Raw genomic sequence first — 22,435 nt, 5'->3', positions numbered from 1 at the left:
CCTTTTTTTTTTTTTTTTTTTTTTCCTTTTGCCAGCAGAAATGAAGACAGAGACCACCCAGAAAAAGCAGACACTGAAGAAATAAATCAAAACCTGGGGAAAAAAAAAAGTTTAATTTTCTGAGAAAGAGGTAAAGAACTCCTCATTGGAACCAAGGCACTTCAGCAAACTCCCTGCAACAAAAGCCCACAGGGTCAAAGTGGCACGAGAGGACCTGCTGGGGCTCCCCAGGCTGGTCCCTAGAGGAGCTAAATCCAGATATTCCCATCTCTGTCCCTGTGTGCTGGAGGGATTTTGGGATGGGAAAGCACCAGGAATTTCTGGGACGTGGGTGGGAACCACCCCCCTTGATATATGACTGTGAAGAGGGAATCCATGTGGGAAAATGTCTAGTTGGGCACCGCCAGGTTTGAATGGCCCGAAGTGCTGTTGGTGTCACGTCTCCCCTCCCCGCTGAGGTGCCTGAGCCAAACACAGTGACTGCAGGTTTGAGACTGAGGACTACAGCTTCCTTGGCTGCTCTGTTTGATAGAAGTCACCCTCTTCTGCATTCCCTGAGGAAACATTTGCCCTGAAGTTTGAGCGAGGAGAAACCTAATCTTAGTCTTTGGTCTTTACCAGGACATCCGGGCGCTGTTGTTGGGAACACACACAGCCGGCAGCTCAGACCCCTTGTGGGTTTATGCTGACCACCAAAGCTACCTGCATGAACTTCCACCACCACCCTGGAAGGCGGCTGCCTGCCCGCAGACAGTAGCTCACGCAGCCTGGCGAGGCTGCGGCACTCAGCCTCACTGCATGCAGTGATTTTGCAGGGAAATTCCCCTTTTGTCACAGTACAACCTGCTCAGATCCACCGCTCGGTCTTTGATCCTGTAGCACAGTCAGTACCAGCAGCTGTAATTTGGGCAAAAACATTTCTTCCACAGGTGCAATCTGTTTTAGTTGATAGCACATACTCCTGAGACACTGGGGACTGCCTGATGTGTGAGCAGGGTTTCCCACAGCCCCAGCTGAAATGACAGCTAATACTTGCATACTTGCAGGTGGTGGTGGGAAACTGCATGGATATTTAAATACAGACACATAGCTGCAGAGGCTGTAGCATCAAAAACTTTTAAACCACTTACTACACTTTTATTTTTACACTTTCTTGGATAGCATAGCAAGGAGACGAGGGAACATTATTTCCTGGAATGTTTCTCTTCCTTTCTCTTCCAAGTTTTGTTTGGCTACATGGTACTGCTTCCAATTTCTACATCTCTTGAGGGATATACCAATTTCATGCTATTTAACAGAGATTAACATTTCCCTCTTGGAATTATGAGAAATATTTTTTAAAAAGAATTATCTGAACATTTCCATTTGCACAGACCATTTCCTTAAAATGTCGGGAATGTGAGTTACTATTACCCAACTGTCCCTTTTATATTTAATACCGAGTTTTAGTTTGATTGAAACACTGTAGGTAAGTGTTAATAATGTTTCTTTTAGTAAGTATATTCCTACAAAGCCATTTGGCCTTAAGGACAGTGCACCGGCGGGGCTGCATACAGTGACTTTCCAGAAGACAGCTGAGATGACTGCAGAGCAGAACATTCTCCCTCCCAGCTGAAGGGAGGGAAGAGCCCAAACCTGCATTTGCCTTGCAGTAATTCTCTTAACCACTAGATGTCTTTGTGCACTGCCTAGCACTCCAGAGCACTGCTCCTGGTGTCCAGGGCCTGGCTGATTTTGTACCAAAGTTGCAGAAGCCTTTCTTTGTCCATTACATGCATTTTTATTTTTTTTTCTATTTTTAACTTAGTAATTGCCTTGTATGCAGGAAGAGCTGTACTTCCATGGTATTGCCCACACATCCTGCACTGCCACGGGTTATACAAGTACTCTGTGAATAGCAATAGACAGAAGTAGTGGCCTGGGTGCTCCACAGGCACAACCCTCCGCCAAGTGTCACTACATCCCTTCCACGATCTGTCACAAAGCATAGACAGAAGTGATAGCTCCCACCAGGCCTTTCCATAACATCTGCCCAGCTCCTAGCATAAGGCAGCTCCATACACATATATGCAGCTCTATTTCTTCACTGTCCGAGCAGGCTGCACACAAATGTGGAATGATCTGGTCCTTGCCCTCTTTTAAGCTGTCTAACCCAATATATCACTGATTACAAGAGAAGCCAGACAGAGAAAATAATGTGTTGGAAACTTTTATTCAGTAATCAGTCCTGCTGTTTGGGTAGCATCCCAGCAACTGGAACCCAAGTATGTAAAAATACTGAGTTTTCATAGTGAAAAACCACACCATATAAAATATTCCAGTATTGTCTCTTAGAACCATTATTTCAAGAAGACCCCCGTTTCAAAGGCAACATGCTTATTTATTTTGTTTGCTTTCTATTCTCAACCTCCCCCCTGCTCAAAAAATGTTGAGACAGTAACCCTCCTTACCCCCACGCTACCTGCCAACTCAGGGGAGGAGGAAGACACTAAATGAAATCCCCCTTCTGATTTCCCAAGGTTTATCAATGAAATTTCTCCCAGTGGTGTCAGGGGCCAAGAAGACGTAGATTACAGTGACACCAAGCAGTCCTGATGTTCCCTGTATCGAAGACGACCGTGGTGCTACTGAACTCTGATCAGAGGCTCTGTCTCCCGGATGAGCCATTGAAGAGCTTCAAGCCGACCTTGCCTCTCCAGCTCTGCTCCAATTACCTCCCGGCACTTCTGATGATAGTCATTCACCCAGTTCAACTAAAGAAAGGGAAAGATATGATATTCAGTATGAATGAAAAATAGCTGCTGCCTTTAGAAGGTGTGTATAGCTAGAGACATTAGTAGGCCACTTTGAGATGGGCTGTTAGGCTAGGATAGGATCTTGTCCCACACACAGACCTCTAATATATGGAAGTGACTTAAATTCGATAAATTTGATGAGGGTAGGAACTGAAGCAATTAGTCCTGAGTTTTCAGAGGAGCTAAGGTTCAGTTCAACTGATAAGTATTTAAAGTCTCTGCAAATCACTGCCTCCAGCAAGTTAGAATAGCTGCCATGGCACAGCCTAGTAAATAGCTTTGCAAATTTGTAACTGAACAATGCAGTGATGAGATACGAGTAGCCTATTGATCTCAACAGGTAACCTTAAGGTAGATAGATCTTGGTATCGTTCAGTCCTCTTTAGAAAAAAGAAAATGCAAATTGGATTACCATTCAGAAACCTAGGATAGACTGAAGAAAAATGGACAATATGATAGAAAACCAGGATGAAACATGCCAAGGTGAAGGTAGAGGGAAACCTAAATAGAAAGCTGTGGTGGTAAAGCTATTTAGGAAATGAATGCTGCTGAGCAAGTATCCTATCTGCTCAGAGTCCATATGCACTGATAAATGTGGCATGGCTAAATGGGACCGACCATGCGGAGACACAAATAGCACCATGGGACAGTCATCAGTGTAAGTCTCTGGGGAGACAGCATGGTAGTCTGACAGAAGCAAACAAAGGCAAGAGTAAGAAAGACTATATGTAACAGCAAATACCACATCAAAGGAACTACTAAAACAACATCACTAGAGTGTCCTTACTGCCCTTATCATAGAATGATTTAGATGGAAGGACCTCCAGAGAGCTCATCTACTCTGTTCTCCCACTCAAATTGGATCATTTAAAATTAAGTCAGATTCCTCAGGACTGCTCTCTGAATCTACCAAGTAGAGCAGAGGCAAGTGGTTTTTATAAAAAGAAAAGGTTCTAGCATTAAAAAGGCAGTGGAAACTTACTGTTTCACTTACCTCTTTTTGGGTCAGCAAACTAACATCAATCATTTTTGTCTGGATTGGAACCAGGGTTAAGGGTTCAAAAGTCAGGCTCCCTCTGTTTTTGAAATTGTACTGCAACAGAAACACAAATGGGGTTGCAAATTCTTAGAAACAGCTCTAGCAAGATCATACTCTCATGTCAACACCGGACACTAAAAAAAAAAAAAGCAGCCTTGTAGCATTCAGATGAGAAGGTAGCAACTTAACAGTATTTTTTTCCTCATATATCAAGCAGAGAATCTCAATATAAACCACTGTCATTTCTTTCAGTGGTCACTTCATAAAGGCTACGTCCCAGGTCACAGTTGCACGGAACTAGCCATATGGTCATTTCCAGTTCAGCATTTCTAAAAGCGTAACCCAGACAGACCTGCAATTACAATGTCAAAATCTGCCTGTAGCTTTGGTTCTGCTGTCAAAGGGGACTCTATCAGAGATAAAAACCCTGACCTGAGAAGATCAACCAGCAATGATTCCAAGGGGCTGCATTAAAGATAATTCTGGTTTTTGACACCCAGACAGAAAACATTTTAAAACAACTCTCACATACACGTTTCAACCTATGGAAACTGCAGAAGTAAAACTGCCTTCTCTGTCCCCATTGACAGGGGAGACTCAAAATCAGTCTTCACCAAAGCAGGGTTTTGGAGAGCAGCAGACGAGTAGGATTCAACTACCTGCAGCATGATCCCACCTCAAGTTCCAGTACTTTAAGTTTTATAACCACTGACTCATGAAGAAGGGGGCATCTTCAGTAGGTCACTCACCTTGGTTTCAGCAGGGATCACAAGGACAACATTTTCTATTCGGATCCCAAAGGATCCATCTTCATAATACCCAGGCTCTGCAGAAACAGACAATAATTAACTAAGACACACAGATACACTGTGCAAACACTTATTCCCTATGGCCAAACTTCCCCTTCAATTGCTTTAGTTTGCTGAGGTCGCTAAACAATCTTGACATCAGGCACCCAGAGAAGCAAACAGATTTCTGACTCCTTAATCTGCACAGAAGCCCTGAGCAAGGTGACAGCAGAAGTTCTCAAAGAGAGGAGAAACCAGACAGCCCTCAAGCTCAGAGAGTCTCCTTCCAAGTCAAGAGAGAGCACCAAGTACATGTTCCAAGTACCAGAATCTCCAAAAATCTTCATCTCTTTATGAAAGGCAGGTAGGAAACCTCTCCCCTGAAGTCATTTTATGAGGGTGTTCCCTGATACCCTGAAAGAACTTAACAGCCCTGAAGGAATACAAGTGTCTCAGCAAAACCCAGCAGGTTGTTAATTTACCACAGGGAAAGTAAGGCATGTAATGATATAAACAGCTGGCTCAAACAGCCCATAGCAAAGACAGAATTATTTCCTGGTGTCCACCTAGTTGTGTAGCCAGCTCTTCCACTGCAGAAGGTGAAGGCAGCCTGACAGGGCTGGGATGGTCAGCAGCACAGCTCTGCTGAGGTTTGCCCTGTACAGAGAAGGAAGCAGGCCTGCAGAACCCAACTTGCTTTATTGTGACAGCTAAAATCACAGGGTCTTTATCCAAAGAGTTTAAACAACAATTTAAATTAACTGAGAAGGCAGGGCCAGAGCTTATGATCCCATCCTCCCTTTCTACCACTGTCAGATTTATCCCCTCTGCATCTTAAGAGCTTGGTCCCTCCCCCTAAAATCCAGACAGAATCATCACTGTTAAATACCATCAGAGACGATCATGCCAGCCTCCAAAGGTTCATCTGCAAAGGTTTTGTAGCTAATGCCACAAGGACCCTCGTGTACGTTTAGGAAAGAGCCAACTCCATGTCCTGTTCCATGCAGGTAGTCCAAACCACAGTCCCACAAGGCAGAGCGGGCAAAGGAATCTAGAAGGTGACCTGTAGGCAACACAGAGAAATAAAAATTGATCGAGTCAGACTTCCTCAGAGACTGATAGTCACACTGAGGGCTCAAAACTGGAAAGTGTGCAAAGAAAAATAAGAAAATTTTAAAAGAACAAAAGAAAAGTCACTGGTTTGTTGGAAGTTCCAGGGCACACAGTCTGCCATTCAAGCCCATTCTTTTCTAAAAAGCCCCTCTCCTTCCAGGTTGCACAGCCTTTCAGTTTTGCTGCTTGCTCCACGGGGGTTTTCAGGAAAGAACCTGGTGTTTAAGTGCATTCAGTATCTTTCTTAAAAGGTAGCTGTGCTAAGATAACTCAAAGTAGAAGATGTGATAATTGCATTTGGTGAACAAATCAGACAGCCTTCTTGCCTGGATGCCCAGTCATTTCAGGCAGTTTCAATCAGTGTAGAGGATTTCTATGGCCTGCATACAGACACCAAAGTCTACACGTGCAAGTTCTAATACCCTCCAATTTCAGTTGGAGTTTCTCATGCCACTACCCAGCTGCTTTTCCTTCACATACCCAAGCATGCAAACTGGAAGTAATTCTACAGAAAGGCATCTTGGTATCAGATTTAGGACCTGGGAGAAAACAGCTTGCAACATTCACCAGCAGTGAATGTATATTACAGCTTTTCCTGCACAAAATTAAAAGTTCCTCTGTGTGTCATTTTCCCATGCTGCTCACTGATAAAAGATTCCGCATTAATTGGAAGACAATTAGCCAGTTCTTTTGAAGCTGGAAAGTGACCTATCCCTTTGATAAGGCTGTGAGTAAAACATACTGAAGACAACCTCAGAGCACAAACAAGCCACAGACGTATTACAGTGCCAGTGACTGATTAAAGTCGCCGTCACCCTAGAACCATCACACTCTGAACACCCTTCAGACTTCTCCCTCAAAATGTTTGGTGCTGGTTGCTGCTGAAAAAGGGAGAAAATCAGTAATCCAGAATCCAAAATGTTGGTGGTGTAACTGTCTGTGTCTGTTTCCAACGCATCTGCCTAACACACCTCAACCTGTCACTCATAACGCTGCTCTCAGACCACAGAATGGTTCTTCAGAGGTCACCACGGCCATGGTCAAGCACTCCAACTCACCAACCTACCTTTGGTTCCATTCGGGAAGATGGCTGCACTCACAGCTATGTGTCCCTTCAGGACATAGGTGAAGCATTCCTGCCAAAGAAACATGTACCATAAATAAGCAGGGAGAGACAAAACATCGTCCTTCCCAGGAACAGAGAGAAAGACTGCATCTTGTAGCAAACTGCAGAGGATCTAGAAAGACCTACTCATGCTTTCCTGTGACAGGCAACGCCAAAGCAAAGCAGAGCAGAAAGTTTAAATTGCTCTAAAGATTGTTCTCAGTTAATATGCAGAACGTGTCACAATCTCAGGCTGCAGGTTTAGCAGCAGGATTCATCTGACCTACATGACTCATTTTCTTTGTGGCTATAGTTTTACTTCCTAAGCACGCCCTACAGCATATTTTCATCACTGAGCAAACTATAATGATGAAATGAGTGTTAATTAAAGAAACAATTTAAAATAAACAAAATTACATCGCTGAATTTCCAACACGGACCTTCTCAGAGCAGTCAGACTGGATTTTAACACAGTACACTAGACACAAACCACTACTGCAGCCCTGCATTGGATACTGAGCTTTATGCTAAATGAAACTCCTACAACTCCCATGTTGGGCAGCCAGTAATGGGCATCCACAGCCCACTGATTTTATTATCTCTCAGAGAAGACATGTCATTTAGTAGATGAGAGGTGTGCATTTTATGATAAAGAAGTGTCATTCTCTAAATTACTGATGTTTGATGAAAACCTGAGGTCTGACAGTCTCCTTTTCAAATCAGCAAACTGCTATCACTTTTATTAGTAAAGAAATGATACCCGATAGATCCCTCTGACTGTATATCAATAAGGCACATCACTAAATTTAAGGCATCATGGTTTAAGCATCTCTAATAAGGGTCAGATTGCAAAATACTGAGATGCCAGCTTACCTTTTCATAGGCTGATGGTGTGCCAAAATGCATTGTCCTGGTCACATCTGTTGTACCATCTCTTCCAGAAGCAAAGAAAGATGCAGCAAGGGATGTGGGGGGAAGAAAGATCAAAGTGAAAATGCACAGAAAACCCAATCAGACTGCAGAAAAATAGACTAATCATCGGGTAAAGTCATCTGCTCTGTGCTACACAGAACTGATGCTATACAAGTTCCCAATCTCAAAAATTCCTGAACACACACACATCCCTAATGTAACAATAACAATTTACAATTCAAAATGTTATCTTTCATCCATAAGGACCCCAAAGCTCTTTTCAAATTATAATCTAGACTGCTCATAAACACTCATAAACATCAAGTTAATTTGAGGTTCAGCAGCTGGTACCTGCCCATTGAGAACAGGACAGAGAAGGCCAAATTTATTCAATCTGTATGAAAGATGACTCATTTGCAGCTTAAAAATATATATTTATGCACAAATTACAGCTACCAGCTGAGGAGAAGGAAGTGCAAGTAGGTTTTGTGTCCTTTTCATCCTCAGGATGCTTTGTGCTACAAATTATCTATCATTTGGATATGGGTTAGTCTGAGACATCAGAAAACGGCTCGAAGTTCTTTATGCAAATATTATTTTGAGCCTGTTGTGAAAAACACAAAGGGTTTTGAAATAATGGGTTTCCTCTGAAGCACTCACTGCTGTGCCAGCACTCTTCCCCAGCACACACTGGTCATGGCCACAAAAGAACTTCCCAGCAGTGACAATCTGAGCATCCCTGTGACAATGCTACCGTAAGTGCCATTGAGGTCCAGCTTGCATGTTATTCAAAGGGCTGCTTTTCATAGAGGCACTAAGGAAATCATTAATTAGGCCACTGGGGGGGAGGAAGGGAGAGGGATCTCATTGTAAAAATCTTATCAAAAGATGTCTACATGGTTCATTTTCAAGGCTCTTCCTGACTGACAAAATAAAAAGGCTTAGCTCTAAAGACAAAGCTCATCTCAAAGGAGCAGCCAGGTCTATCTTGCATCTCTCTGAACAAACTACTTCTCATCTATTTACACTGGTTAAAAACACCCCTTCTTTCATTTTCCAGGGGGTCAGAGCTACACAATAAACAGCTGCAGAGACTGAGGCTGCTGCCAAAAAAAAAAAAAAGGCAGAGAGTGAGTCAGCCATGATGCCTTCCCAAAAACACAAGTGAGACCAAGTGGCTACTGGGATATGAAACCCTGCCCCTGAGTCTCTTTCTGGAAAGAGAAAGAATCCCACAAAGCAGCGCTGTCCCACTCCTTTGCTCCATCTTGTCCTGACTTCAGCCAAATTATTACCTTCTGCCCACATCCTTACTCAGCTTTGTAGGCAGCCTTAGGCTGAACTGGGAAGCCAGGCCTGCTGCCTGTTCTCTGCAACTCTAACGTGAATGTGCCAGTGAGCAGAGCTGCAACAGACAGAAGTGCATGCCGCCAGCTGAAGCATATCCACCATCACACTGTCAATGGGATTCTAGGGAACAGCACTTTTGGATCTCATCCCCTGCCCCAGGCCAGGCTAGTCATCGGCCCTAGTCTGCTGCCTGCAGGCTAGCTCGGCGCCTTCTGGCAGGGATCAGTCACACAGTGACTGTGGGGTTATGAGTATAGCCAAGAACATCAATCTCCTCCCACGGGGATACAACAAGCAGGCTTTCTGTGAAATGGCACTGCAGTCAAAACCAGGCTGTGCCATGTTTGCCAGAGCAACTGCGAGCTGACCCAGCAGGGAGGTCACTAGGAGCAGAAAATGTAGCGGTTCGGCCCCATCCATCCCACTCACTTGTACTGTGCTCCCGAGTCCAGGAGGTAGATCTCGTTCACAGACAGCGTCCTGTTGGTCTCAGGAACTGGCCTGTTCGGTTAAAGACAAATGTTTTTGTTCCACCGCTTTAAGGTCTCCAGCCCACATCTGCAGTCCAGAAGCCGTATCAAGTGCAAGCTTGGATGCGTCAGCTCTGATTTGTGGCAGTGATAGAAATCCAACACATGCTCAAGCAGGGTTCATACTGAGGAATGTATTTTCTACAGTACATGGCACTAAAGTACAAAGAATAGCTTTGTTGCTTCCAGGAAAACCCTCAGCATCTGTTCCTGGACACACTGCAGAAAAGCTTGCACTTGATATTTGTCCTTCCCAGACTTCTACCCCCAAATAGCCCTTTGCTATGGCCCTTGGACAGTTCAGCATCATAATACGTGCATGCTGCCAGCGGGAAGAGAACTTTGTTTAGTATGTGTAGGAGCTCTGGTGGAATAAAACAAGATGGCAATCAACAACAACTACATCTCCCTGGAGTGAGATCATGCTCTGCAGTGATTCCACAAAAAGCTAGACAACTCATTCCAACCATGTTTGCTGAAGGATGAAAGAAGCAGCCACGTTTCTCTTACTTGTAGTGAATGATGGCTCCATTTGGACCTGTGCTTGATATAGTAGCAAAACTCAATTCAACGAAGTCTTTCTGTTGGCTGAAAGAAAAGATTGTGATCAGTACAGCACAAGCAAGAAGAGCACACCAGGTACACGGTGTGCCCCATCCTCAGTTTCACTTCGTCTTAGCCTTCCCCTTAGCCTTGAAAGCCACCTGGGCAAGGAACACTTGGATAGAAGAATTGTACAGATCCAAATCCTATTGAGCCAACCGTGGGGAAGCCTGCTTTCCACCTCCACCCTTTTCTTAAAAAGAAGTTCACCACCCAGACCACCCACGGAAGAGATGTCCTGAACTATTTCTTTGTTACATATTGACTTATAGACATTTCTGGAGGTCCTGTTACACACAGACTGGACTATTTCCCAATACAAATGGTGCTCATTCTCCACCAGAAGAGGAAATTTAACTCTTCCATGAACTCCTCTGTGGTAAGAAAGCAACCATCTCATATATAACAGTCCTAACCTGCAACATTCCTCTTTGCTGTCTTAGGAGGAAAGTGGGACCCAGTGGGCTGGGACTTGTACCTCCCCCAAGAGACCCAATTCTTCCCCAACTCTTTCAGATGTTCAAAGAAATGCTGGAGCTATGGTTTGTCCTCAGGTAAAATATATCTGTGAGTGAGCAGGACTTCTACAGAATAAAAAAAAGGATAAAAACACCACCAAGAAAACACCCTCACACAGGGGGGTTAACATTTTACCTGCGAAACTCCTCTGCTTTGTCTGCAGCAGTTATTTCTGTCACTGTTCCCTTCGGAACCTAGCGGACAAAGATGCAGGTTGAATTAGTACATCAACTAGCAAAGAGAATGCTATATCCCTGAACACTGGCCCCCCTCTGAGCATTATGAAACCCAGCCTTGAAGTGGCCTGTTTCCAGGTTTTCTGTCCTCATTCCTCAGTGATGAGGAACACAAACCCAACAGTATTGTGCAGGGCGTGCGAGAAGCAGGAAGCAAGAGCTGGTCAGAGCAGGATTGCTGAACCTCGCCTAGGGAACAGCTGGTGCAGTATCTACTTTGCTGAGATATGCACGGAGTAACATCTCACAACGCAGTATCTCCTCACATACACGTTACAGTAAGCGTAAGCAGTTCTCTCCATTTCAACAGCCCAAGCTCTTAGCAGAAGTTTTATGCCTTTAATCTAGAGACAGAAGCAGTTGAAGGAAAAAACAAAGCATGGATGTTCCATTTTATTTTAGGCGTTTAGTAAATCAAAACCTGCAACCCAGGGGGACTGAATCAGCTGGTCTTGGACTGGACAGGAAAAGAGATAGGTCTCATAACCCCTGAGGCAAGTTTCTTGAGTTACTCAGACACGTAAAAAGGCACCTTCTGGAAGTCAAAGCATTTCCATAGGTGAGTTCAATGGACTCAGACATGCAGTAGCACACAAGCAGCACAGCTTAGTAAGTGACTGTGCAACACCTGACATTCTGCACCTTCGCTATGTACTTCTAAACCAGAGCCAACATGAGTAACCTCACTTTATCCCAGTTTTACTGTACATGGGCATGACCAGACCTCTCCATTCATAAACACCAAGCCTGTTCATTCTGCCAGAAAAAATATTTCTTTTTACTTTATGATTTGCACTAACAAACCAGCACAAGACAGTATTAGCACTACGTTAAGTCTGTTCACGTTATTCCTCACCTGCTCTGGCTTTGGCCTGTGCAAAATAAATGGGAATGTGTTTTCAAAAAAGTCTTTGGCCTTGGATGGAAGTATGATTGAACACACACCAAAAAAAAGAAAACTCATGTATGTCCTCATTTATATCAAAAGGGGCTATCAGGAATATTAAAAAGTTCATGCTAATGACAAGTTTTACTTAATAAAATTTCCAACTTAAAAAATTAATACACTACCTCCTTCTCCAGCCAGTTAAAGAGCTCACACAGGGCAACAGCATCTTTAACCTATGGTAAAATAGGCAAGAAAAAGGAATTGTGAAGAAAAAAATAAGTTTCAGTACAAACACTGTTTTTGATGCAAAGCAATTCAACCTGCAAGTTTCAGAAATACAAACTAAGCGGTAACCTGGTGTTTTCAGCTTCTGCATCCTGCAATTACTGCAAGCATCGGAAATGTACCACGACAATTAAATAAGCATTAATACAGGTTCTCTGCTGTGACATATCTTACTCTGGAGAATTACCGAGTATTCAGCAAACACTAGCTATATCCCACACATGACTTTCAGGTCTCTTTTACACACAAGATCTTGCATTTCAGCTCATGGGAGGTAACCACACAACACATTTGACCATGAACCGGGAAACAAGATCTTCTCTGCACAATACAAATATTTTTACTTCCCTTTAACTGACAGGGTAATAAAGCATTGAAGTAGGAAGTAGCAGATCCCAAGAAACTAGCAGCAAATAAGGGACAAGCCCGGAACTGCCAGCGCTGCTTCAACTAGCACATTTCTCCCGTTGTAAAACCTGTTCCTTGGAACTTAACAGGAAATAAACAACAGAAAATTTCAGCCCTGCTATGAACCTGTTTCACAGGCAACTTCTTTGCTTGAAAATGTGAAACATCCTGGGAAATCAGACTCATTTCCAGAGTGTCGTGATGAAGACATGAAAAACAGAGTGCTTTGAGGACACAAGCTGCTTTTGAGTATCTTGGCCTGTGTTTTGCACCATGTGTTGAAGAAGTTCTCTATGTTCATTAAACCGTGTTTATTCAGGAGATAATAATTTTAAGATTCCAGTGAGACCAGCAACAGCACTTGCAAAGGGGACAGAAGATCCCTTTGAGGGTTCGTATTCTAAATAACACTTCTCAAGCCTACATGGTCTTCCAACAGAGCAAGGTTGCATCCTCACATGATTAGAATGTTGTTCTTCACTCCAAGGGAACGCTAAACAAGCAAAAGACTGCTTCAACAGCAGCAGTCATCCAACAGGAAACATTTTTAACCTGATGTCCAAATTAATATTTGCTTTTTAAACCACAATGCTAAAACAAAAAGGAAAATTCAATTTATTATACGTGCAGGAAGGCTCTCAAGGCTTCACTTACATGTGCTCGTCTCATGCCTTCCGTTTCCGACGCATTCTTCACAGCTTTTGCAATGCAGATGGGGGTATATGGGGTGAGGTATTGGTAAGCCTGCAGCAGAAGGACAGGGATTACTTGTGGATTAGTCAGACTACGTAATCCTACAGGTTTAATAACTCAGCCTGGCCACAATTCATACTTCGGCAGTCTCCCTCAACCTTCAGCACTGGGAGATGCTGGTTGCCAGTAGTCAGCTAAGTGTACTGGGGAATAAAGAGGAGAAACAGTCCCTGACTGCAGGAAGAACAGCCGTCAGGGAAACCCAGGGAACTGAAGGGTCAACAGCATGTCACAAAGCAGGGTCAAGACTGGATATCCTAAATATCATATCAATATCTGAGCTAGGGGATTCCTGCTCGTTCTGTTCACTAAAGGCCCAGAGACAGCTAATGAGAACACCAATTGCGGGGACTCAGGCAGAACTCAAGCTGTGCAAACAGACCTAAAAAGTCACCTTGACTTGTTACCTGACTGCTAATCTCAGGCAGCAGCAAGCAAAGGGTATCCAGCCCAGGTACCAAGCACTGGAATTGAACCTGGAGGACTCCTTAAGGGTCTGGCTCCTCCAGCACCGAGCACCACCACCTCTAGTGCTCAGTGCTGACGAATACTTCAACGGCCCAAGAAACATGAAAATAAACAGTTTTACATGCTGTGCGATTCTGAAAGGAGCTTACATCAGCAGCTTGAGATAAAGCTTTCCCATGCATTAAGAACTGGGAAGGAATCAGTTACCACTGTGCTTTCCTTAAACATCAGCTGTCCTTAAGCTAGCAGGAACGCTTGGCTGGTTCTCAGCACATCCTCAGAAATTCACAGAGGTGACTCGTCCAAGCCGCATGACAGGATAGAAGGAACAAGAACAAGATCTTTTGCCCCCCAGTTCTCTGCTCTACCCATTATATACTGGGAGATGAGATGAGCAGCTACATAAGTAGGTAGACGATCACTATCTTCCTGTTCTCAGCACACCAGCATAGAGAAGCATGACTCAAACTTGTGGGAAAGGACTGCTGGACCCTCAGCAAAGACAGATTTCACACAAATCCTACAGGCTTATGGTTTCCAGATTCTTAACAACAACAACAAGAGGGTTTCATTACTTTAAACAGAAACTAAAGCACAGAAGAAGCCACAGGAAAGTTCTCTCGGAGCCAGGACAAAACTTTTTAACAGTCAGACTGTATTAGATCGGCTTGTCTTTTACAGACACTGTCAGGTTCTATTACTCTCCTGTGAAAAGCATATTTACATGCAGTTGTAGGCAAATCTATAAAGGGTTTGCAAATCTGTGTTTAATAACAAACTGGAGTTTTGCCAATGTCAATATTTGTCTTTGATGGAGACAGGCAGTAGATGGACTTCCAGGGCTGGCATTCTTCAAACACCCCAGGCCAGTTGTTCAGCTGATGTGAAGTGGTAGAGAGATATTGAAAAAAACCCAGCATGAAAACTGGGAAACCTGCGGCTCTGCCAGGGACTTTTCAAATGGTCTTTAATCAAGAAATTTCAGTCGTTGCCCTTCTGCCTTCTACTGCACAGAGCTCCTTGAGGCAGGGACTCTCCCTGTGCTTGTACCACTGTAATGACTCAGTATTAGACCAAACTTCCATTGCTAAAGGGGAAATATCATCACTACAACTCATTAAACTCCTTTATCTAGGCCAGACCTACTATACTTGTCCATACAGGCATTTACTTGCCCTGCATAAAGCAGCCACAGCCACTTACCCAAACCAGGGTCAGTCATTGACTCCAACTACAGAACAACCAGGGGGTTGCTGCTCTGAAGGCAGAAGAGGAACAACTTACCCTGGATGCGCCACTGACTCTGTGCCTCCTGTTACACTGAACAGAAGGCAGTGGGCAGAACGTTAGCATTTTGCATTCAGGTGCCATTTGCAAATGGATTGATGGTGGCAGAACATTTAACCCTAAGCAGGGGCAAAAGAGTGCCTGTCTTGCTCATGCACATGCCTTGTGATGTTTTTATTTTTTTTTTTCTTTTACTAAATTAAAGAAAGATAAACTACATGCTTCCCCCAAGTCAGTGCAAAAGCACCAAGAGCCACATGCCATTTTAAAGGGATGTGCTGGTAGTAACAAAACTTGCCAGAATGTTTTGGTTTTATCATCTGTCCTGATGTACTAAGCACAATGAAGGTACCAAATTATGGATGGCTCCTGCTATCCATTAGAGAGTTTAAAGAGAGTTTAAAGTTGGAGAAGTTTACCCAGAAATTTGTGCTGGCTGTTTGAATTCCTGCTCTGGGAATTTTGTCTTTTGGGAGACACAAAGCTGAGTCCACTCTTAAAATTTGTGTATACAGAAAAGGCCTTCAGGCCCCAGGAGTTAGCTGTTGCCACATGCGGGGCCATATCATACAGGCACCTGCAGCACATCCAGGCAGTACATGAAACAAGAAAAAAAAACTGCCTGATGGAGGCCGAAAGCTGGCTTGCAGCCAAAAATTTTTTTACAATTTAGTTCTTCCTTCAGTGACCCCTTAATCTGAGCCCTGTGATTCTGAGGTAGCAAGCCTGGACCATTAAGGAATTCAGCACAGAGTGTGCTCAGTGTGTCTGGTCTTCAAAAGCAACATCTGGAAAATATCCACTGGAAAACATCCTGGTTCCCTGCCATACTGCTGTGCGGTGTGTTCACTCTCAGCATCTTTTGCGTACTAGGTGTCTCTGCAAACTGCATGATGTTCCACAGAGAACGTGATCTCTACTAAACAAGAGATGTACACAAGATACATGGAAGCTGCCTTATCTGTCTGTAGTTGCTGCTGTGTCCTTCCCTGAGTATCTCCTTTCATGGCTACCAGAGTATCAGGTGCAAAGCGGGGCTCCCAGACAGTCATGTTCAAGTACAAGGGTACAAGACAGCACACAGATCTGTGCAAAAATCGTTCTGATGCTACAACTGTCCCTCGGCAGATGCAATCACTGCCTGGACAACCAGTGCCTGCAAGTTACTCGTCTCCTCACAAGGTTCCCTGCTGCAACAACTATCTCCCTGTTCCTCCCGTCTTCAGTGAGGCATCATACATTGCCTCATATCCTCAAGGCACTGCAATAAAAGAGGAACCATCTTCAGACGCTCAGATCAAGCCTAGTGCCCCCTTCCTGAAAGTCCAGCCCAAATTTCCTGCTTAATTTCTGAGAGTGTTTCCAGCTCTAACTGCTGGGCTGTGCAAGGCTGGTGCTCCAGCCGTGGGCATGGTGACCCGAGCTCACCCTGCTCCCTCTCTCCCTCCCCTCTCTCACTATACTTGCCTTATCTTAAGCTGACAATTCTTTGGGTAAATCAGCTTAGTGACTTGGAAGGGCAGCTCCATCGAGAGCAACCCCAGGATTAAACAACGCCTCGATACCTCAGTACGGCTGGATCCCTTCCGCTCCAGCTCCAGCCTGTGGCACGCTTTGTGGAAGGGAAGCTGAGGCAGCTGCCCTCATTAACACCATTTCTGACCACGCTGAACAAAAAGAAAAGCCTTTTTCCTTGCCAGAGCCACAAACCTTGGGAACAGCCTCAGTCAGAGCGTAACTGGCTTTGTCACTGAGCCATACTTTCTCCTTGGGTGAGAGGCTTGCACCAACAGCCTGCAGCTCCGTCAGGATAGATCCGTAGGGCATCACCTGGATCTTAAACTCTGGCTCCAGGGTGGAATCAAGCTGTAAGTGCTCCCTCACAGCTGGGTCCGTCATCCGGTCACCATCAATAAAGAGCCTGAGAAAGAAATAGAACAGAGCAGTTGGGATGGGACCCAGTCTGACAGTAGTTGGAGTAAGGTACAGAAGGAGAAACCACGCTGTTCTGGTGTTCAGGGAGAAAGGTGTTTGTCAATTACACTTTATACTTTGCTCTATACTGTTTTATCCACCAGCCTTCACACAGCTTAAATCCTGCTTTAAAATTATGAGGTACCATCCTGCTGAGAAGGAAGGAGTTGATGGCGTTTTTGTTTGCACAACACATTCACAATGGCTGCATCCAGTCACTGTGCTTCAAGCAAGAGAGAGTAACAGAAGCACACCATGGCCATTCCCTCATTTTTAAGAATAACATCTCGAAGAGGAAAATACACTGTCAAGTACCACATTGCCCTCTCTTGCACTGATTGAGAAAGTTCAGCTCACCCTTCATGTGCAACTTGTACTCACTCAGCCAGGTTTTACCCCAGACGCATCTAACCAGCAGCTTGGAGATGCCTCTAAGACTCTTGTGCTTGCTGAAGCTCATTTTATGCAGCAGCAGCAGGAAAGTAGCCTGTCCTAACTCAGCCCTGAAACTTTACTGCACAGTCCCTGAAGTTTTGAGGTTAACTCATCAATGACTCATTAAAGGGAGGTTTTCCGATGCCCAGGTCAGCGCTGGCTCTTACCCACGTCTCACCCCGGGCTCCAACAGCCCTCCACGTTATCTCAGGGTGACACCCACAGGGGTCAGTTGTCCTGCCCAGTGCAACCCAGCAAGTCAGTTGAGGTGTGAGGAGCACAGCAGAGCTCTTGGCTGCCTCTCTAGCTCTGATCAGGGGAGGAAAATAATTAATGGCAAAGGCAAATGTGCTCAGAAGACATTAAAGCATCTGAGCGTTAAGTGTTTTTAAAAGACAAATGCTTTGCTGGATCAGACCTCCCACAGGAAAATGCATCTTGGGGGACAGAAGAGGGGAATACAAGCACCTGATTGTGTTCATTCCTATGACGGCGTACGCAAAAAACACAGGATTGTACTCAACATCAGAGCCTCGGAGGTTGAAAAGCCCTGGAAAATAAGAACGCCAAGAATCACAGTCCTGGTTCATCTTCTGTAACATGAAATAAAACTAAAAATAATCTCAGCAAAATACAGTCAAGCAATGAGTCGTCAGGGGTGCAGGCCACGGGTCCAGCTCCCACCCAGCAGTTCCACATCCTGCTGCCTTTCTGGCAATCCTAATTTTTGCCAGGAGATGGCACCAGAACCGCAGCTTAAACACTGCCATCGAGCAAGGAAATTAGGGTTTAACTTCTAGAGGACAGCTGGCTTGGTAGAAAGCAGGTACAGGCAAAAAAGATATGGACATGATAAAAAATGTTCTTTGCTCTTTCTAGTCTGTGCAGTACAATAAAAGCAAACTTCTCAGCAACCAGAAGAGTTCAAAGTTACAAGAGGATATATCATTTAATTACAAACTTTTCTTTTTTATAATTGAGGGAAAAGGGAAACAATAAGCAAGACCAAAATGCTCCTTTTTTGGCCTCTCCTTTGGGTGCCTCCAACACCTCAGATTCAAGCTGCACAGTCTTAATTCCCCCTTCCCCCCCCAAAGATTTAATTCCTCACAACTGCAGGCAAAATCAAGAGGGGAAGTAGATGTTCAGCATCTCCAAACTCATGATTTTAGAGTCAAATAAAAACCCCAGGATATCCAATTAGCTGAAATGAGTTACTCAAGGCAGTAACGCCAGCCAGCAGGACAGCTGGAAAAAGAACCAGCATGTCCTAAATCACAACCAAGACTGTATTCATCGAACTGTGCAAATTCTGCCACGAAAGTCAAACTAGAGTTTGATTCTCCCCAGGGGAGGAGTAGGTCACTTGAAAGCAGGAAAGAGCCACAAAGAACTCTTTACTGCATGGGTACAAACTTCCTCGCTCAGACGATTCCCAATACAGTAAGGAGGTCTCCTTTGTGGCCCTCTCCTTCTGTCCCCAGAAACTCATCTGAAGTTTAATACAGGAAATTGAATTAAACAGAATTAAAGCGACCTTCCCATTCCTCCCCTGGTTTAGGATAGGAAATCAGCCAGGTACCTGGCAATAAGTTTCTCTCATGACCTCCTCTGGTCTGTCTTTAAACCCTTGATTCATAACCTAGCTTGGCTTTGTTGAAGACATTTAATTTGAAACCACCTCAGGGCACCAATTTATCATTAATTTAATTGGAGATGCGCCTGAAAAGGTGAGACAATCTCTGCTCACACAGGCCTCCCCAGGGAGGAGTCATATTCACCGCTCCCTGAAGTATTTCTTTCATGAAGCAAACTCTGTGCTCAGTGCCCCAGATCCAGGAGAGCCCACAGGCCTCCACAAGCTGGCTTCTCCCAGCGCCAAAGACTCTGTGCCTGCAGTGCTGGAGCTAGGAGCATGCCATTTTCCTTTCTGCTTTGTCAGATCAGACATGAGGTACATGCATTAAGCAGCACACACCCCGCCAGCGCTATGTTCCCACTGCACCAGTCTGTGGGCTGGGATGCACAAAGGATACACAAAACTAGCAGGAGTCCCAGAGGAACCACTGCTGTTTCTGGCTGTGCTCCCTTTTTACACACTGGGCTGGCAGCCAGGGCGTGCAGACCTCGTTACCCCGGGGCCCCAAGCACGGGGGAGACCCTCTAACAGGACCCTTGGACTCCAGGCTGAAACGATCTGGGAACAACAGCTGAGCCCTGACATGTTTGTTTAATCAAAGCGCTCACCGAACAGCGGAGAGGTAAAGACTGACATAAAACCTTGTGACAATTCGGAGGATGACTGAATGCCACGCACCCCACCCTTGCCTTATGTACACAAAGCCACATGCTGCACTGCTTTGGTTATAGTTCATCCTCTGCAGCAGATAACAGCCTCCATCTTCACATAGGGTGAAGCAGCATCAGGATACTTTAGAACCAGAAGATCTCACAGCTCATTTTTACCCCTCTGGAAACTGCCACAAGCTTTATGTGTAACTTCCCTTTACCTTCTCCTGCACTGTTTTAAAAAGGAGGTTATTTGCTGCCTTTCCTAGGCCAGAAGTGTATCCAGGAGCTGTACTGGTGTAAAAAGACAATGTGCAGAAATGCAGGCTGGCTGTTTGTGATCTGGGTTCTCAACTGCAGCTGATACAAGTTAATCGACATCTAACAAACACGTTGGCTGTCATGAGTGCCTCTCACCCTGGCAGGGTTCTTCCTTTCGAGAGCAGGGAGGATGTTTATTTTTTAGGAAGAACTGAGAAGGGAAATACAAAGACTTACATGCTACTTCATCCAAGGCCGTTACCACAAACCACAGGACTTTCCTCTCAGCCATTTTTGAACGGAGGGCTACAATTTTGTCTCTCCAGCTGACCCCTGCAAAACACAATACGAAAGGCTACAGTCACCAGCTTTACTGGGGATGATGGTGGAAACACAGATGAACTGGATTTTGGAGATACTCAAAGCACACTGTTTTGTTTGTGGTCCTCAGTCCCGCCCAGTAACCAACAGAAACCTTCCCAAACAAGATGCTCTCTCCAGACATCCATGAATTTGTTTCTAACTATCCAGCCTCTAGCAAAGTTATGTCAAGTTTCAAGAACAAAAGAGGTCGTTAGCTGAGGTCTGACCAACTTCTCAACCGAGTCACAGGGGATCACATTGGGCTCCAGTGGTGTTTTTCTCACTGTCTTGTAAGGCAAAAACAAAGGGAGATAGGGCAGTATAAACAGTCCCTGTCTACTGAGTGTAAAACTTCTCACCTGTGTAACTCAGGTCCAGCGTGATGAGAGGCTTGCAGGGGCGCTGAGGACAGTCTGTCCAGATTGTATCGATCAGGTTTTCTTTGATAGGTACAAGATCGTGGCCAGCACTTCTCAAGACTTTGGACATCCTCTTCCATTGGTCTGACACAAGGAAGAGTCAAGAGTGATAGTTTCAAAGAACACATACTGATTGAACAACAGCCCCATTCGCTGGGGGGGAACAGGAATCTGAGTCTCCTTTCTTTACAGCCTCTCCTTCCCATAAAAAAAAAAAAAAAAAAAAAAAAAAAGCTACTGCAAATTGAGTTCCACAAACACAGCCACGGCAGGGCAGCAGCAGATACAGAACTTTGAGGCCCAGGAGCCTCAAGCTTCTGCTGAAGAACTGCTCCAGCTGGGAAACAGAAGTCACTGGAAGAAGCCACCCCGGAGACCACCATAAGGATGTCCTCTACCCTGTGCAGATCCATGCCAGATCTAAGCTAAACACGAGATGGGGACTCATGGGACTGCCATAAGTCTTGTCCTTTGCTCATGTGCATCAAAGGAAAGGTCGCCCCTTACCACCAAGGACCTTTGGATTGGGCCCCACATTCTGAAGCGTGAGTAGATGAATACTTGTTCACCTCTCCAGAAGCGTGCTTCCTACAGGGACAGCCACAGAGACACTGACACCTCCACACAGAAAGAAGGGTGTGAGTTTTGCCTAGGTGTTCTGGCTCATATGCTGGCCAAAGCCTTCAGCGACTCTGGGCTGAAGTGCGTTTTGTCTGCGCTGTAGCTTGTAAAAGGAGGTGGACTGGGACTCTGCTTTTCACTCAAGGTCACTGCAAGTCCAGAGTAGTTGCCACCTCTTGCATTTTGGAGTCAATGAGCTGCTGTGAAGTTCTCATGACACATGCCTAAAACCACAATCCAACCTGTTTTGCATACTGGTTTAACTCCCCACCACTCTATCTGGACCAAAGTACAGCAACATTTAGCTGCACGTCATCAGACAGCAGCTTAGCCAGGGAAGCAAAGAAACAAAAACTAGCTGCCCAGCCCAGAGTTAGAAAATAAAGTAAAACCAACCAGCTGGAATAATGAAAGGGTCCACTCCCACCTTCGAGCCTTCTGGGAGGACACTCACCAGCCAATCTTCCTGAGTCGGTGTATCTTTCAGACCTCCATGGATTAAAAAAGTAAATAAAATGTAGTAAGAAAAGGTTCACAGAAGCAGTCATACCAAAACATTACTACACTACCCAAAATATCAAGTCCAACCTGATGCATCAGACATGATCTACTACTGCATGTCCAGACCCATGGGAATGAAGAGCCACGGGACCCCTGGGCCCTAAAGCAGGAGCAGCAGTGTACCCGATACGTCCCTAAACTCCTGCATGATGGCATATCCCTACTGCCCAAGCTGTACGATGGGCGAAGCAGCTTGTGCTTGTTTGTTTTTCAGAGGAGCAGCAGCCCAGCCTCCTGCGTACCCATTTTCATGAGAGTCCAGTTGTTATCCATTTGATTTGCTGCTTGCAGGAAGTAGCGCCCGTCTGTCCACATGGCTGCGTGCTGTTCCGTTATGATGGCAGTACCTAGGCAGGAGGGCAGAAAGATGTGCTTATTTAGAGGTTACTTAGAGTCGATCTCCACCTGATTGTGGTCACACTAACACATACT

At 44.9% G+C, this 22,435-nt stretch overlaps 1 protein-coding gene across 3 annotated transcripts in view; it reads right to left on the bottom strand.

Moving 5' to 3' along the window:
* Positions 1–2,199: 2,199 nt before the first annotated feature.
* Positions 2,200–22,435, bottom strand: part of XPNPEP1 (X-prolyl aminopeptidase 1) — a 29,618-nt gene continuing 9,382 nt past the window's right edge. For all 3 annotated transcript variants that reach the window (XM_082764482.1, XM_082764481.1, XM_082764483.1), the window contains exons 4-20: positions 22,246–22,350; positions 21,839–21,931; positions 20,762–20,905; positions 20,277–20,372; positions 17,958–18,039; positions 16,791–17,001; positions 13,227–13,316; positions 12,062–12,112; positions 10,890–10,948; positions 10,143–10,220; positions 9,532–9,603; positions 7,714–7,774; positions 6,802–6,871; positions 5,512–5,685; positions 4,584–4,660; positions 3,790–3,888; positions 2,200–2,753 (exon numbers count right to left, since the gene is read on the bottom strand). In XM_082764482.1, coding sequence (XP_082620608.1) covers positions 2,625–2,753; positions 3,790–3,888; positions 4,584–4,660; positions 5,512–5,685; positions 6,802–6,871; positions 7,714–7,774; positions 9,532–9,603; positions 10,143–10,220; positions 10,890–10,948; positions 12,062–12,112; positions 13,227–13,316; positions 16,791–17,001; positions 17,958–18,039; positions 20,277–20,372; positions 20,762–20,905; positions 21,839–21,931; positions 22,246–22,350 — 1,691 coding nt within the window. In that variant the 3' untranslated portion in view covers positions 2,200–2,624. The remainder of the gene's footprint in view (positions 2,754–3,789; positions 3,889–4,583; positions 4,661–5,511; positions 5,686–6,801; positions 6,872–7,713; positions 7,775–9,531; positions 9,604–10,142; positions 10,221–10,889; positions 10,949–12,061; positions 12,113–13,226; positions 13,317–16,790; positions 17,002–17,957; positions 18,040–20,276; positions 20,373–20,761; positions 20,906–21,838; positions 21,932–22,245; positions 22,351–22,435) is intronic.

Source organism: Aythya marila (assembly GCF_965140915.1).
Source record: "Aythya marila genome assembly, chromosome: 7".
Classification (NCBI taxonomy): Eukaryota; Metazoa; Chordata; class Aves; order Anseriformes; family Anatidae; genus Aythya; species Aythya marila.
This window is presented reverse-complemented; position numbering and strand designations above follow the sequence as displayed.